This window comes from Scyliorhinus torazame, chromosome 31, assembly GCF_047496885.1.
Source record: "Scyliorhinus torazame isolate Kashiwa2021f chromosome 31, sScyTor2.1, whole genome shotgun sequence".
NCBI lineage: Eukaryota > Metazoa > Chordata > Chondrichthyes > Carcharhiniformes > Scyliorhinidae > Scyliorhinus > Scyliorhinus torazame.
In genome coordinates this window covers 8979714-8994840 of record NC_092737.1, presented here as the reverse complement: position 1 = coordinate 8994840, position 15127 = coordinate 8979714, and the positions used below count along the sequence as shown (strand labels likewise).

Genomic DNA, 15127 nt, shown 5'->3' with positions numbered 1-15127 from the left:
TCACCTTGCTCGTGCCAAATCAGGATACTAAGGACAGGAGATTTAATCCATGTCACACATTAAGAGGAAATTGTATAACCCTCCACGGTGTATTTCCAGGCGGGGTGGGTGTTGCAGGAGGATATTGTCATGGGAGTGCCCCTTTCAGAAATGTTTTTGTCTTATCACATGGCTTCAGTCATGTCATTGTGTGGGTGGAGCAGGGCTGTGGCCCTGGGTTTTCACTTTTGTTTTGGCTGGGAGCTGGGCTGTGGCTCTGAGGTTTACGTTCGCTTTGAGTTTGAACTGGTTTGTACAGCACAGGTTGAAAAAGAAGATTCTTTTTCCTGCATGTTAAAAGCTGTTTCCAGACTGCTGGATAACTTGAAAAGAAATAATTGTTTTCTGGAAAAAATTCAAGCCTGCTGTTTTGAAAAGGAAACAAGTGTCAATCCCAGGTCGTGAGTGCTGCGCGCTGGGTCATACCTTTGAAAAGGGGTTTCTGGTTTATGGGATCTTGTTACTAAATTGGAACAGCTAAAGGGGGAAATTTATTAAGGGTTATATATAGCGTACTGTAGCTGTGTGGGGTATTTATGTTGGTAGTTGATAAAATGCTTACTGTGTGTGTTTATAAAAATGTTAACTAACCTCGTAGAATAAACTTTGTTTTTGTTTAAAAGTGCTTAAGGCCTCTGTTGAATAACCGCTGAAAGTCAGGCCCTTGTGCTCACCGTAACCAAAATCAATAAACAGTTGTAGGTCAGGTGAACTACATGATATACTTTGGAGTTTTTTAAACCCTGGCCCATAACAATATGTGAAAAGGACGGAGAGCTGGATGATGCTTTATCCGCTCACAGAGTCACCCAGAATCAAAGTGTGAGATCCGTTCTCTGTCCACATATGCTGTCAGACCTGCTGAGATTGTGCAGCATTTTCTGTTTTTGCTTCCTCGCCACCCTGGCCATACCCCTCATAATCTTATCCACCTCAATCAGGTTTCCCCTCAGCCATCTCTGCTCGAAAGAAAACAACCTGAGGCTATCCAGCCTCTCTTCATTGCTCAAATGCTCCACACCAGGCAATATCCTGGTGAATCTCCTCTGCACCCTTTCCAATGCAATCACATCCTTTCCATAGTGAGGTGACCAGAACGGCAAAGACTACTCCAGCTGTGGCCTAATGAAAGTTTTGTAAAGCTCCAACATATCTCCCTGCCCTTATAATCTATGTCACAGTTGATTCAGTCAAGTATCCCATATGCCTTCGTAACTACTCGATTAACCTGTTAGGCTGCCTTCAATCATCTGTGGACAAGTAATCCAATATGCCTTTGTTCCTCTGAGCTTCTGAGTGTCCATTCATTGAGTATTCAATTGTCTTGTAACTCCTTCTGAAGTGCATCACCTTACACTTTTCAAAGTTAAGTTCCATCTGCCACTGATATGCCTCTAACCAACCCATCTATATCTTCATGCAACCTAAGACCTCCCTATTAATCACCCTGCCAATCTTCGTGTCAGTCACAAACTTACTTATCACCCCCACCGCCCCCACATCCTCATATATTTTTTATATATACCAGAAGCAGTAAGGTATCTCACACTGATCCCTGTGTAATGCCACTGGACACTGGCCTCCAGGCACGCAAACAGCCCTCTGTTTCCTACAACTAAACCAGTTTTGGATCCAACTTGCCAAGTTACCCTGTATCCCATGTGCTTTTACCTTTTTTATAAGTCTCCATGTAGGACCTTGTCAAAAGCTTTGCTGAAATCCATATAAACTACATCAATAGCACTACCCTCGTCGATACATACGATGACTTCCTCAAACAATTCAATCAAATTCGTTAGTCATGACCTCCCTCTGACAAATCCATGCCAACTCAATGCCAACTTACCCAGTATCCACCATGGACAAACCTCTGGAGGCATGTGGAGATAAAATTAACTCCTAAAATTCTAATACAGTTCTCACTATACAAACTTAACAGTGAAAAAAAGAACACTCATGAAAACATCGAAGTTCCTCAAGTGGTTAATCTCTTCTAAAAACTTTATAGCTTTTGAAAGTCAGCCAAGCATTCACAATGATTAGCCCTTCGGGAAATGTCAGCACATAACTGAATTGAAACAGCACAAATGATTTACCAGCTGGCCTGTCAATCAAAGTAACATTTTTTGTTCCCAGTCACTGACAGCTACAGTCAGTTGTTTTACAGTTTAACAAGCAGAGCTGTAGTAGCATGGCCTCTTTAAAGAATGACAATTCTCGGTCCCTGTAATGGGTCTGGAGCCTATGGGGTCACAAAACACAAGCGTACGTTTACCAGGAGTTTAGGTTAAATCTTGGCCGTTGGGGCTTGGTCAGAGTTAGCCTAGGAGCAGTGGGAACAAGACCGGTGTATTAGTTGTACTGTCCAGTGTATATAGTTTGCCTTAGTTCAATTAGCCTCTTTTGTGTTGCAACCTGCCTCACTGATAACCTCTCAATCTAACAAGAGCATTTAAAACACTTCAGATCATGACAGTTAAAGAGATCTTGTCTTACTAGCATTTGGGTCCATTATTTGTCATTCCACATTTTCCAGTCCCACATTTGAGAGAGTCGTTTCTAGCTTGGTGACAGATTGAAGCACAGATGGCCTTGTTATTGGTGAAAGTCAGTTTATAATATTGCTTTAAATTGTCAGGAACCAGGGAGCCACAGACATCTGTTGGGAGTAGAAAAGTAGAAGTTATTATCAATCATTAAAACAATACAAATCTGAGACCTGCACTCGCTCCCTGACAGCTGTTTCCAATATCAATTCCTAAATCTATGTTTGCACAAAGTGAGGTAAAAACCTGACAATGGAATGCACGGCTTTGTAGATCGCAAGTGTGTGCAGACATCAAGCCAGATTGCTGGCAGAATCCCACCCTGGGCCATTTTTCTGGAGGTGGGATGGGTTTCAGCAGGGTAGCTACAGAATGGGAATTATAAACCAATTGGGGGCTCCATTTTGAGATGCCCCCTCTCTCTTAACTGAAGCAGGCTGCTGTTTTCTCAAGCTGGCAGGCTTTCTGTTGGAAAATCACTTCCTGGTGACTGTTCCCTGCATTGGCTTGCGGCCTTATTTGATCTTCACCTGAGGGTGTTGAAGTCCAGCCCAAGATTTTAAATATTTAATGGACATTTCAGGTCCTGTCTGTGCCTGTCACGTTTAGAATCATGATATTTTATATTACAGAAAGAGGCCATTGCCCACTCCTTTCCCTATAACTGTGCAAAGGTTTCCTGTTCAGGTGGTTATCCAATTAATTTATAAAGTTATTCTTCAATCTGCGTCACGTGGTGCATCTCAGATTATAAAAAGTATAAAAAAATAAATTCTCCTCTCTCCCCTCAGGTCCCCTTGACATTAATCTTAATTCTGCATCTTCCCCTTATTGATTCGTCCCCCGAATGGAAAAAGTTTCCCCCAAAGTGCCAAAAGTATTAAAAAGATGTGTGCATTTCCACGTTTATATTCCCAACAGGATGCTCTCCCGAGCACTAATACTGCAGTAATAAATAACAAAAACATGCACCTCTTACCAGTTATTACTGCTTCTTGAACCGTTGCTTGGGAACTGTCAAATGTGAATCCAGTGCAGTTACCTGGAGTTTAAAATACAAGATCATGTGAATCACTGCTTAGCACAAAACATTAGCGGATGATTCATACTCTAACTGTGCTGGATTAGGAGTTTTCTGTTCTGATTTTGATGCGTATCAAGGAAAGGAATATTGGTGCTGGGGAATGAATCAGATGTGCTGTAATGAAACTTAGCATCTACATAAATAAGAGACTTTCTGGAGCAGTTTCACGGAATGGCGTTGATCGAATCAGATACTAATTTAGTGAATGGCAGCTCTGTCACTGATGGGCCAGGATTTTTAACCACAGACTTTCATATAGATACTATTTTCACTATAACACATGAACTTTAATAACATGTATATATATCAATGATTTAGATGAGGGAACAAAATATCATATCTCCAAATTTGCACATGGTACCAGGTTGGGTGGAAGAGTGAGCTGTGAGGAGGGTGCATCCTTCAGCGTGAGTTGGACAAATTGAGTGAGTTGGCAAATGAATGCAGATGCAGTATAATTTGAATAAATGTGAGGTTATCCACTTTGGTGGCAAAAACAAGATGACAGATTATTATCTGAATGGCCATAAATTTGGAGAGGCAAACGTGCAACAAGACCTGGGTGTCCTCGTCCACCAATCACTGAAGGTCAGCATGCAGATGCAGCAGACAGTAAAGAAGGCAAATGGTTTGCTGGCCTTCATAGCGAGAGGATTCGAGTACAGGAGCAGGGATGTCTCGCTGCAATTATACAGGGTCTTGGTGAGCCCACACCTGGAATATTGTGTACAGTTTTGGTCTCCTTATCTGAGGAAGGATGTTCTTGCTCTAGAGGGAGTCCAGCGAAGGTTTACCAGGCTGATTACTGGGATGGCGGGACTGATGTTCGAGGAGAGATTGAGCCGGTCAGGATTGTATTCGCTGGAGTTCAGAAGAATGAGGGGGGATCTCATAGAAACCTATAAAATTCTAACAGGACTGGACAGGGTCGATGCAGGAAGGATGTTCCTGATGGTGGGGGGGACTGGACAGGGTCGATGCAGGAAGGATGTTCCCGATGGTGGGGGGGACTGGACAGGGTCGATGCAGGAAGGATTTTCCCGTGGTGGGGGGTGTCCAGAACCAGAGGTCACAGTCTGAGGATACGGGGGAGACCATTTAGGACAGAGATGAGGAGACATTTCTTCACCCAGAGAATGGTTGGCCTGTGGAATTTGTTACCCCTGGAAGTAGTTGAATCAAAAACATTCTATGTTTCTGAGAAGCAGTTATAGCACTTAAGGCGAAGGGGATCAGAGGATACGGGGTAAAGTGTGATTCGGCTCTTGAGTTGGATGATCAGCCATGATCACAATGAATGGTGGAGCAGGCTTGAAGGGCCGAATGGCCTCCTCCTGCTCCTGTTTTTCCCATGTGTCTATATACCTAGGGTGCGATCTAGCAGAAATGTTTCTAAGGGTGCGATCTAACCAAATTCGTTCTAAGTGTGGTAGCGAGCGCGAAATGCCAGGATTTCCCGACAGCTGACCCGCCAAAGCCATCACCAGTATCTAACGTTAATTAGGCCAATAAACGATGCTCCATGCCAACTGATTCGCAATGACTGCACACGGTAGCTCTCTGCAAACGAAGGGAGCAGCACGTGAACCAGTCCCGCATAGCAAACCCCAGACAGCACGTCGCCACGCCACCAGTCGTGATTTTGGAATACCGACCTCCACCGGGCCGCATGGGTAAGTTGGCATCAGCCCCCTGGCACCGGTCCTGCCTGCTATCCCCAATGACCCCTCGCCGGCCCCTCCCCCAACGCCAAGTGTCCTACCCTGGCATCTACCGGCTCACTCCACCCATGCCAAGCAATGGTGGTGCATCTGGCTGTCCCCTGCCATGCGCCATCGCCCCCCCCCCCTCCGGACCCCACATGCGATGCATGAAGTATACAGCTTACAATGCACTGTCCCGAAGGAGAAATTGGCCCACAACAGATGGGAGGGGTGGTGAGGTGCCAGACTTCAGGGTCCTCACCCCCTTCGAGGAATGCGCCCTGGAGGTAGCGGGGTTGGCCATAGACAGATAGGTCGCCAACGTAGAGATTGGCCTACACCACAGAGGTGAATATACAGTGGCCCCCACCCAGATAACCTGATACACGTGAGTTGTATATGCCGGGATGATGATCCTTCCCTCCGAATGACCACATGTTCATTCTCCCGCAGGATCGCAACCCGGCAGTGCCGGCCCATCCGGGGTGGGTGCCCTCCAGCTTCCCAAGAGAACACCTCGGATGAGAGCTCCGAGGTTGCCACCATCATTGCTGTCATCCCCACCCTCCACCAGCACAGAAACGCACACCTTGGTGGGCGAAAGTAGTGGACAGGATTCTGCAAAGTTGCAGATGCACATCAGGTGGGGCAAGAACGTCTAGGGGAGACAGCAGTCGGAGGTCTGCTGGATCCCAGGACCCAGCTGAGTCCCAATCAGATGCTGAGCCTCTTGACCAGGCTATCCCAGAGCTGATGCACTCAAGGTGTGGCCGTGAGATTCAGAGGGGGATGTCAGTCCACACACAATCATTGGGTACCATCCGGTTTCAGTACCATTACTATGGCTGACCTCAATTCGCTGCAACCCACTTCAATTATGCCAATTTCGAGCATACTTTCAATTTATTTTTGAACCTGTGCCGATTTTAAAGGGTTCAGTCTATATAGATGTTGTTTAATTGGAACAGCATTTCCCACATCTACATCATGTGTAGCCATTTTAGTACTTCCCAACTTATTTCCACAAACTTGCCCATGTGATATTAATATCCCTTTCAGGTCAGTTCATTTTTCCTCCGCAAGGTAACTCAATAATTTATCCCAATTTTTAAGAACATCCTCGTTATCCAGTTTAATTTGAGGAATGTCAAATGAAATGAAATGAAATGAAAATCGCTTATTGTCACAAGTAGGCTTCAAATGAAGTTACTGTGAAAAGCTCCTAGCCGCCACATTCCGGCGCCTGTTCGGGGAGGCTGATCTGGATTTGGTTCTTCATTTTGAGTTCGAATCATTAAAACCTCCTCCTTTTGCTCTCCTTCCCTTTCAAAGTACCTTTTAAGCAGATTCACATGACACACTCGGTGAGTCTTCTATCTGGCGTTCTTACCAAATAATTCACTTCACTCAATTTCATTTCAATCTGATAAGGTCCACAAAACCTAGCTTTTAAAGATTCACTTACCACTGGTAACAATAGTTACTTTATCTCCACTGGCAAAACTACAAACTTTTGCTTTGTTGCCGCAAACTGTTTCATCACATGTTGTGCAACTTTTAAATGTTGTCTGGTCAATTCACCTGCTCTATTTAACCGTTTGCTCAAATTTGACATGTAATCCAATAATGTTGTTTCAGACTGCTCACTCACCAATTTCTGCTTAATCAATTTAAGTGGTCCTCTTACCTCATGACTAAAAATTAGTTCAAAAGGACTGAATTTGGTTGACACATTAGGTGCATCCCTAATTGCTAACAATAGAAATGGAATTCCTTTATTCCAATCCTCTGGATAATCTTGGCAATAAGCTCTCAACATTGTTTTTAATGTCTGATGCCACCTTTCTAATGCTCCCTGCGATTCTGGATGGTATGCAGTTGATTTAAATTGTTTTACTCCAAAGCTAATCATAACTTCTTTGAATAACCTTGAGGTAAAATTTTATCTTTGATTCAATTATATTTCTGTGGGTAGTCCATATCTAATCAAGAATTTCACTAACTCCTCCACAATCTTTTTAGCTGTAATATTACATACTGGAATGGCCTCTGGAAACCTGGTAGACACCATCCATTATAGTCAAAAGATATTGATTCCCACTTTTCATTTTAGGCCGCCGTCCTACTCAATCAATTAAGACCCTTGCAAAAGGTTCCTCAAATGCTGGAATGGGTATTGAGGGCGCTTGAAGTTTCCCTTTCACTTGAAATGTATGACATGATTGACAACATTTTTTTTTACAAACAATTTTATTGAGGTATTTTTTGGCATTGTAAACAGTTACAGATTACAGAAATATGCAAACATCCACGAAAAATCAACACTTCAACCAAACCATAATGGTCATACCCGTTCCTCTCCCATAGACACTACCCGCCTATTTATCCCTCCTACTCTACTCTAATCTCCCCCCAATGATTGACAAAATTTAGCTACATCTTTATGTAGTCCAAGCCAAATAAACTTGAGGTAAAATTCGATCCTTGATCCGATTGTATTTCTGTGGGTAATCCTTATCTAGTAAAGAGTTTAAGTAACTCCTCCACAATCTTTTTCGCTGTAATATTACGTACTGGAATGGCCTCTGGAAACCTAGTAGACACATCCATTATCGGCAAAAGATATTGATTCCCACTTTTCGTTTTAGGAAGCGGTCCTACGCAATCTATTAGGACCCTTGTAAAAGGTTCCTCAAATGCTGGAATGGGTATTAAGGGCACTGGTTTTATCACTGCTTGAGGTTTCCCTATCACTTGACATGTGTGACATGATTGACAAATTTTAACTACATCTTTATGTAGTCCAGGCCAATAAAACTGTTTCTGGATTTTAGCTTGAGTTTTCCTTATTCCCAAATGACCTCCCACTGGTACCTCATGTGCAACTCGCAACACCTCCTTTCTATACCCTACCGGCAATACTACTTGATGAACTTCTGCCCACTTTTCATCCACCTGCATATGTAAAGGTCCCCATTTTCTCATTGAGACATCCTTTTTTTAAAAAATATATATTTTATTAAAGTTTTTCGATCAAACAAAAATTTCCCATTTTACAAACTTTGTAATAATATATAAATTGATCGTTTTTTAAATAAATAATATGCTAACTAACGGCAACTGCCAATAACAGAATAAGAAACAACAGAAATATTAACTAAAATAGTAACTTCGTAACATCTAATATAAATAACTAATATATATAAACACACACATAAAACCCCTGAGGACCCAAATGAGCCCTCCCCCCCACCTCCCCCCTGGGTTGCTGCTGCTACCTTTCCTATTTTCCCTTATCGCTCTGCGAGATAGTCGAGGAACGGTTGCCACCGCCTGGTGAACCCTTGAGCCGAACCTCTTAGTGCGTACTTTATCCGCTCCAATTTTATAATCCCTGCCATGTCGTTGATCCAGGCCTCCACGCCCGGGGGTTTAGCTTCTTTCCACATAAGTAGAATCCTTCGCCGGGCTACTAGGGACGCAAAGGCCAAACATCGGCCTCTCTCGCCTCCTGCACTCCCGGCTCATCTGCAACCCCAAATATAGCCAACCCCCAGCCTGGTTCGACCCGGACCCCCACTACCTTTGAAATCACTTTTGCCACACCCACCCAGAACCCATGCAATACCGGACATGACCAAAACATGTGAGTGTTGTTCGCCGGGCTTCCCGCGCATCTCCCGCACCTATCCTCCACTCCAAAAAATCTACTCAGCCTTGCTCCAGTCATATGCGCCCTGTGTAAAACCTTGAATTGTATCAGGCTGAGCCTGGCACACGAGGACGAAGAGTTTACCCTACTTAGGGCATCTGCCCACAGACCCTCCTCAATCTCTTCCCCCAGCTCCTCCTCCCATTTTCCCTTCAGCTCCTCTACCATCGTCTCCCCCTCGTCTCTCATTTCCCTATATATATCTGACACCCTACCATCACCCACCCATGCCCCCAAAATCACTCTGTCCTGGATCTCTTGCGCCGGGAGCTGCGGAAATTCCTTCACCTGTTGCCTCACAAATGCCCTCACTTGCATATAGCGAAATGCATTCCCAGGTGGCAACCCATATTTTTCTGTCAGTACTCCCAGACTCGCGAACGTCCCGTCTAAGAACAAGTCCTTCAATTTCGCAATTCCTGCTCGCTGCCAAGTGGCTCAATTGCCAATGCAAACAGTAACGGGGACAAGGGACATCCCTGTCTTGTACCCCTATATAGTCGGAAGTAGTCAGATCGTTGCCTATTTGTAATCACACTTGCCACCGGGGCCCTGTACAGGAGCTGAACCCATCTAATGAACCCCTCTCCAAATCCAAATCTCCTCAGTACTTCCCACAGGTAGTCCCACTCCACTCTATCAAATGCTTTCTCTGCATCCATCGCCACCGCTATCTCCGCCTCCCCCTCCGGTGGGGGCATCATCATCACCCCCAACAGCCTCCGTATATTAGCATTCAATTGCCTCCCTTTAACAAACCCCGTTTGATCATCATGCACCACCCCAGGGACACAGTCCTCTATCCTCGTCGCCATCACCTTGGCCAAAATCTTGGCATCTACGTTCAAGAGAGAAATAGGCCTGTATGACCCGCACTGCAGCGGGTCTTTGTCTCTTTTCAGGATCAGCGATATCGTCGCCTCCGACATCGTCGGGGGTAGTGTCCCCCTTTCCCTAGCCTCATTAAAGGTTCTCATCAGAAGTGGGGCCAGCAGGTCCACGTATTTCCTATAGAACTCCACCGGGAACCCATCCGGTCCCGGGGCCTTCCCTGCCTGCATGTTCCCAATTCCTTTTACCACCTCAATCTGCGCTCCCAGTCCAGTCATCTCCTGTTCCTCAACCTTCGGGAACTCCAGCTGGTCTAGGAAACGCATCATTCCCTCTTTCCCTTCCGGGGGTTGAGCCTTATATAACCTCTCGTAAAATACCTTAAACACCCCGTTCACCCTCTCCGCTCCCCGTTCCATCTTTCCATCCTCGTCTCTAACCCCTCCGATCTCTCTCGCCGCCCCCCTCTTCCTAAGTTGTTGGGCCAGCAGCCGGCTCGCCTTCTCTCCATATTCATACTGCACTCCCTGTGCCTTCCTCCATTGTGCCTCCGCCTTACCCGTGGTCAACAAGTCAAAGTCCGTGTGCAATCTCCGTCTTTCCCTGTATAGCCCTTCATCTGGAGCCTCCGCATATTGCCTATCCACCCTCAAAATCTCCCTCAACAATCTCTCCCTTTCTTTACCCTCTTGTTTCCCCTTATGGGCCCTTATGGAGATCAGCTCCCCTCTAACCACCGCCTTCAGCACCTCCCAGACCACTCCCACCTGGACCTCTCCGTCATCATTAATCTCTCGGTACCTTTCAATACATCCCCTCACCCTTACACATACCCCCTCGTCCGCCAACAGTCCCATATCTAATCTTCAGAGTGGGCGCTGTTCCTTTTCCTCTCCTACTTCCAGATCTACCCAATGTGGAGCATGGTCTGAAATGGCTATAGCCGAATACTCCGTTCCTGCCACCTTCGGGATCAGCGCCCTTCCCAGGACAAAGAAGTCTATCCGGGAGTACACTTTGTGGACATGGGAGAAGAAGGAAAACTCTTTACTCCTTGGCCTAGTAAATCTCCAGGGATCCACTCCTCCCATCTGCTCCATAAAGCCCCTAAGCACCTTGGCCGCTGCCGGCCTCCTCCCGGTCCTAGATCAGGACCGGTCCAGCCCTGGGTCCAGCACCGCGTTGAAGTCCCCCCCCATTACCAACTTTCCCATCTCCAGGTCCGGGATGCGCCCCAACATACGCTTCATAAAGTTCGCGTCATCCCAGTTCGGGGCATATACATTCACCAGCACCACCGTCTCACCTTGCAATCTGCCACTCACCATCACGTATCTACCCCCACTGTCTGCCACTATGGTCTTCACCTCAAACAATACCCATTTCCCCACCAGTATTGCCACCCCTCTATTTTTCGCATCCAAGCCCGAGTGGAATACCTGTCCCACCCATCCTTTTCTTAATCTGACCTGATCCGCCAGTTTCAGGTGCGTCTCCTGAAGCATGACCACGTCTGCCTTTAGCTTCTTTCGGTGCGCAAGTACCCTTGCCCTCTTAATCGGCCCATTCAACCCTCTCACGTTCCACGTGATCAACCGGGTTGGGGGGCTCTTTACCCACCCCCCCTCGTCGACTAGCCATCCCCTTTTTTAGACCAGCTCCTCACCCGGTTCCCACGCACCCGCTTATCCCCCCGACGGCGCCCTCCCGTCCCGACCATCCCATAACAGCTCCCCCTTCCCCTTAGCAGCAGCAACCCAGTTAACCGCCACCCCCCCCCCCAACCCCCCCACCCCCCCCACTCCCCCCCCCCCCCCCCCCCGCTAGATCCCTCTCTAGCTTAGTTGCTCCCCCCATATTGCTTCCGGAAGTCAGCAAACTCTGGCTGACCTCGGCTTCTTCCGTTTATCCTTAGCCTCCCGTTATGTGAGGCCCCCTCCTTCCTGCGCCCCCTTTTCCCGCCACAATTTCCATAACACGGGAACAAAGCCCGCGCTTCCCTCTCGGCCCTGCCCCTGATGGCGCAGCTCCCTCTCTCCTTCCCCCTCCCCTTCCCCACCGGCGCCCACATTTCTTCGTGTCCCCACCCCTTCGAGGGGAAAGAAAATTTTCCCCCATCTGATTCACAGTCCCTTGCCACCACCTCACTACTTCATTTCAAACACTCTTTCTCCAATCTAGTCCAACTTCTCCTCTTCAATAAATGTCCACGCCTCTTCTGCCGTCTCGAAGTAGTGGTGTTTACCCTGGTGTGTAACCCACAGTCTTGCCGGCTGCAACATTCCGAACTTCACTTTCCTCTTGTGGAGCACCGCCTTGGCCCGATTGAAACTCGCCCTCCTTCTTGCCACCTCCGCACTCCAATCCTGATACACGCGGATCACCGCGTTCTCCCACCAGGTTCGATTCCCCCCTGGGTCACTGTCTGTGCGGAGTCTGCACGCTCTCCCGATGTCTGCGTGGGTTTCCTCCGGGTGCTCCGGTTTCCTCCCACAGTCCAAAGATGTGCAGGTTAGGTGGATTGACCATGATAAATTGCCCTTAGTGGCCAAAAAGGTAAGGAGGGGTTTGTGGGGATAGGTGGAAGTGAGGGCTTAAGTGGGTCGGTGCAGACCCCATGGGACGAATGGCCTCCTTCTGCACTGTATGTTCTATGTTCTTGTCCAGGAATACAGTGTCTTTTTCGCCCATCTCAGGACCATCTCCATGTCCTTGTAGCGGTGGAACCTCACCACTATTGCTCGAGGTATTTCTCCTGCCTTTGGTCTTCTCACGAGGACTCGATACGCTCCCTCCACTTCCAGGGGACCCGTCGGGGCCTCAGCTCCCATTAAGGTATGGAGCATCGTGCTCACATACGCCCCAACGTCCGCTCCCTCTGCCCCTTCGGGAAGACCCAAGATTCTTAAGTTCTTCCTCCTCGAGCTATTTTCCAGGGCTTCCAGTCTCTCCATACACCTCTTATGCAGTGCCTCGTGCGTCTCCGTCTTCACCACCAAGCCCTGTATCTCGTCCTCATTTTCGGCAGCTTTTGCCTTCACTCCATGGAGCTCCATCTCTTGGGTCTTCTGCGCCTCCTTTAACCCCTCAATCGCCTGCAGCATCGGCGCCAGCACCTCCTTCTTGAACTCCTCCACACATCGCCGGAGGAACTCCTGCTGTTCCAGGCCCCATACCAACTGGCCTCCCTCCGCCGCCATCTTGCTTCTCACGTCCCTTCTTTGCCGCTGCTCCAGAGGATCCTCCGCAATCTGGCCACTATTATCTCTTCTGTCCATTCACATCCGGGGGGACTCCCTTCTATGTCGCCTCACAGTGGGTTTAGCCTTCGAAAATTGCCGTTGGGGCTCCCGATAAGAGCCCAAAAGTCCGTTAAAACGGGAGGTGCCGAAACGTGCGACTTAGCTGGTCATCGCCGCACCCGGAAGTCGAGGCATCATTTTTAACGTAATAACATTCTGGTACACACTCAGATTCCTCTTCCGTGTATGCTTTCTGATACACCCTTTTTATTTCTATATCTTTTTGTTGTAACTCTGCCAACTTCCCTGAACTAAAAATATCTGCCTCATCCTCCACCTGTTCTTATTCTTTTCTAACCATCTGATCAAAAATCATTTCTGATAATTGCACTGCAACTTTATCTTCACTCGTTGATTTCTCCTCTTGTCTTAACCTGTGACTTTGCGACCTTGTTACTACACAATCCGGAAAAATCCCAGGATATTCGTCCTTCAACAATTCAGTTGTTTTATTTTCCACTGGCTTATTAACCACAGTGGGCACCACTCCCACCATCAATCCAGCTATATCATTACCCAAGATAAACTGTATTCCTGGACAAGAACATAGAACATAGAACATACAGTGCAGAAGGAGGCCATTCGTCCCATGGGGTCTGCACCGACCCACTTAAGCCCTCACTTCCACCTATCCCCACAAACCCCTCCTTACCTTTTTGGCCACTAAGGGCAATTTATCATGGTCAATCCACCTAACCTGCACATCTTTGGACTGTGGGAGGAAACCGGAGCACCCGGAGGAAACCCACGCAGACATCGGGAGAGCGTGCAGACTCCGCACAGACAGTGACCCAGGGGGGAACCGAACCTGGGACCCTGGTGCTGTGAAGCCACAGTGCTAATCACTTGTGCTACCATGCTGACAAGATAGTTTCTCCATGACTCTGACTATTACTTCACCACTCTTTACTGGACTCTCCAACCTCACCTTATATAACGGAACAGTGCTTTTCTTCAACCCCCAACACTGTGACTTTACAAAGCCTAATTTATTACAGTAAAAACAACTGAAACTTTTCATTTCTCTTCCAGCCTCCTGGATTTCTTTTTTAATCTGAGGTACACTATCCTTATTATCTCCTATCAGATCCCCTTTACTTTTACCAATTGAGTATTTCTCTTTCCCCCAGTTTCTATCCCTCACAGGCTGACACTGATGTCGGAAACCAAACTTTGATTTATGAACTAATTCAAAATCATCTGCCATTTCTGCTGCTAATCTTGCAGTTTTAACCCTCTCCTCTTCCACGTGAGTTCTCACAACATCAGGAATTGAATTTTCAAACTCCTCCAAAATTATCATTTCTCTATGAGCTTCATACGTTTGGTCTATTTTCAAAGCCCTTATCCACCTATTTGTTTGATCCTTTCAAACTCTATGTATGTTTGGCCAGGTTCTTTCCTTAAATTTCTAAACCTTTGTCTGCAGGCTTCAGGCATTAGTTCGTATGCACCTAAGTCTGGCTTTCCCTGAGATTCTGACCCCGTTTCAACAGCAGGTTTAACCCCTTCCGGAAAACAAACTATACCTTTTAAGTTACCAAAGCAGGTAGCTATAATTAATGGTGGGTTTTCTGGAACAATTGTTTAAAGTAAAAATAGAGAGATTCAGGACAAAACACTTATTTTCTCTGTCTGTAGTCCACACCAGTCAAAACTGAAAGTGAAAGTAAACCAAACCTCAGAGCCACAGCTCAGCTCCACCCATAAAATGACATCACTGAAGCCATGTGATAAGACAAAAACATTTCTTAAAGGGACACTCCCATTACAAGTACAGCATGGGATCAAACACTCCCAGGGCAGGTACAGCACGGGTTAGATACAGAGTCAAGCTCCCTCTACACTGTTCCCATCAAACACTCCCAGGACAGGTACAGCATGGGATTAGATACAGCGGCAAGCTCCCT

General features: G+C 46.8%; 1 protein-coding gene across 4 annotated transcripts in view; it reads right to left on the bottom strand.

The window, feature by feature from the left end:
- LOC140404658 (mucin-3A-like) overlaps window positions 1-15127 on the bottom strand; it is a 192943-nt gene that overhangs the window by 137442 nt on the left and 40374 nt on the right. For all 4 annotated transcript variants that reach the window (XM_072493282.1, XM_072493281.1, XM_072493284.1 and 1 more), the window contains 2 exons: window positions 3565-3627; window positions 2536-2698 (listed from right to left, as the gene is read on the bottom strand). In XM_072493282.1, coding sequence (XP_072349383.1) covers window positions 2536-2698; window positions 3565-3627 — 226 coding nt within the window. The remainder of the gene's footprint in view (window positions 1-2535; window positions 2699-3564; window positions 3628-15127) is intronic.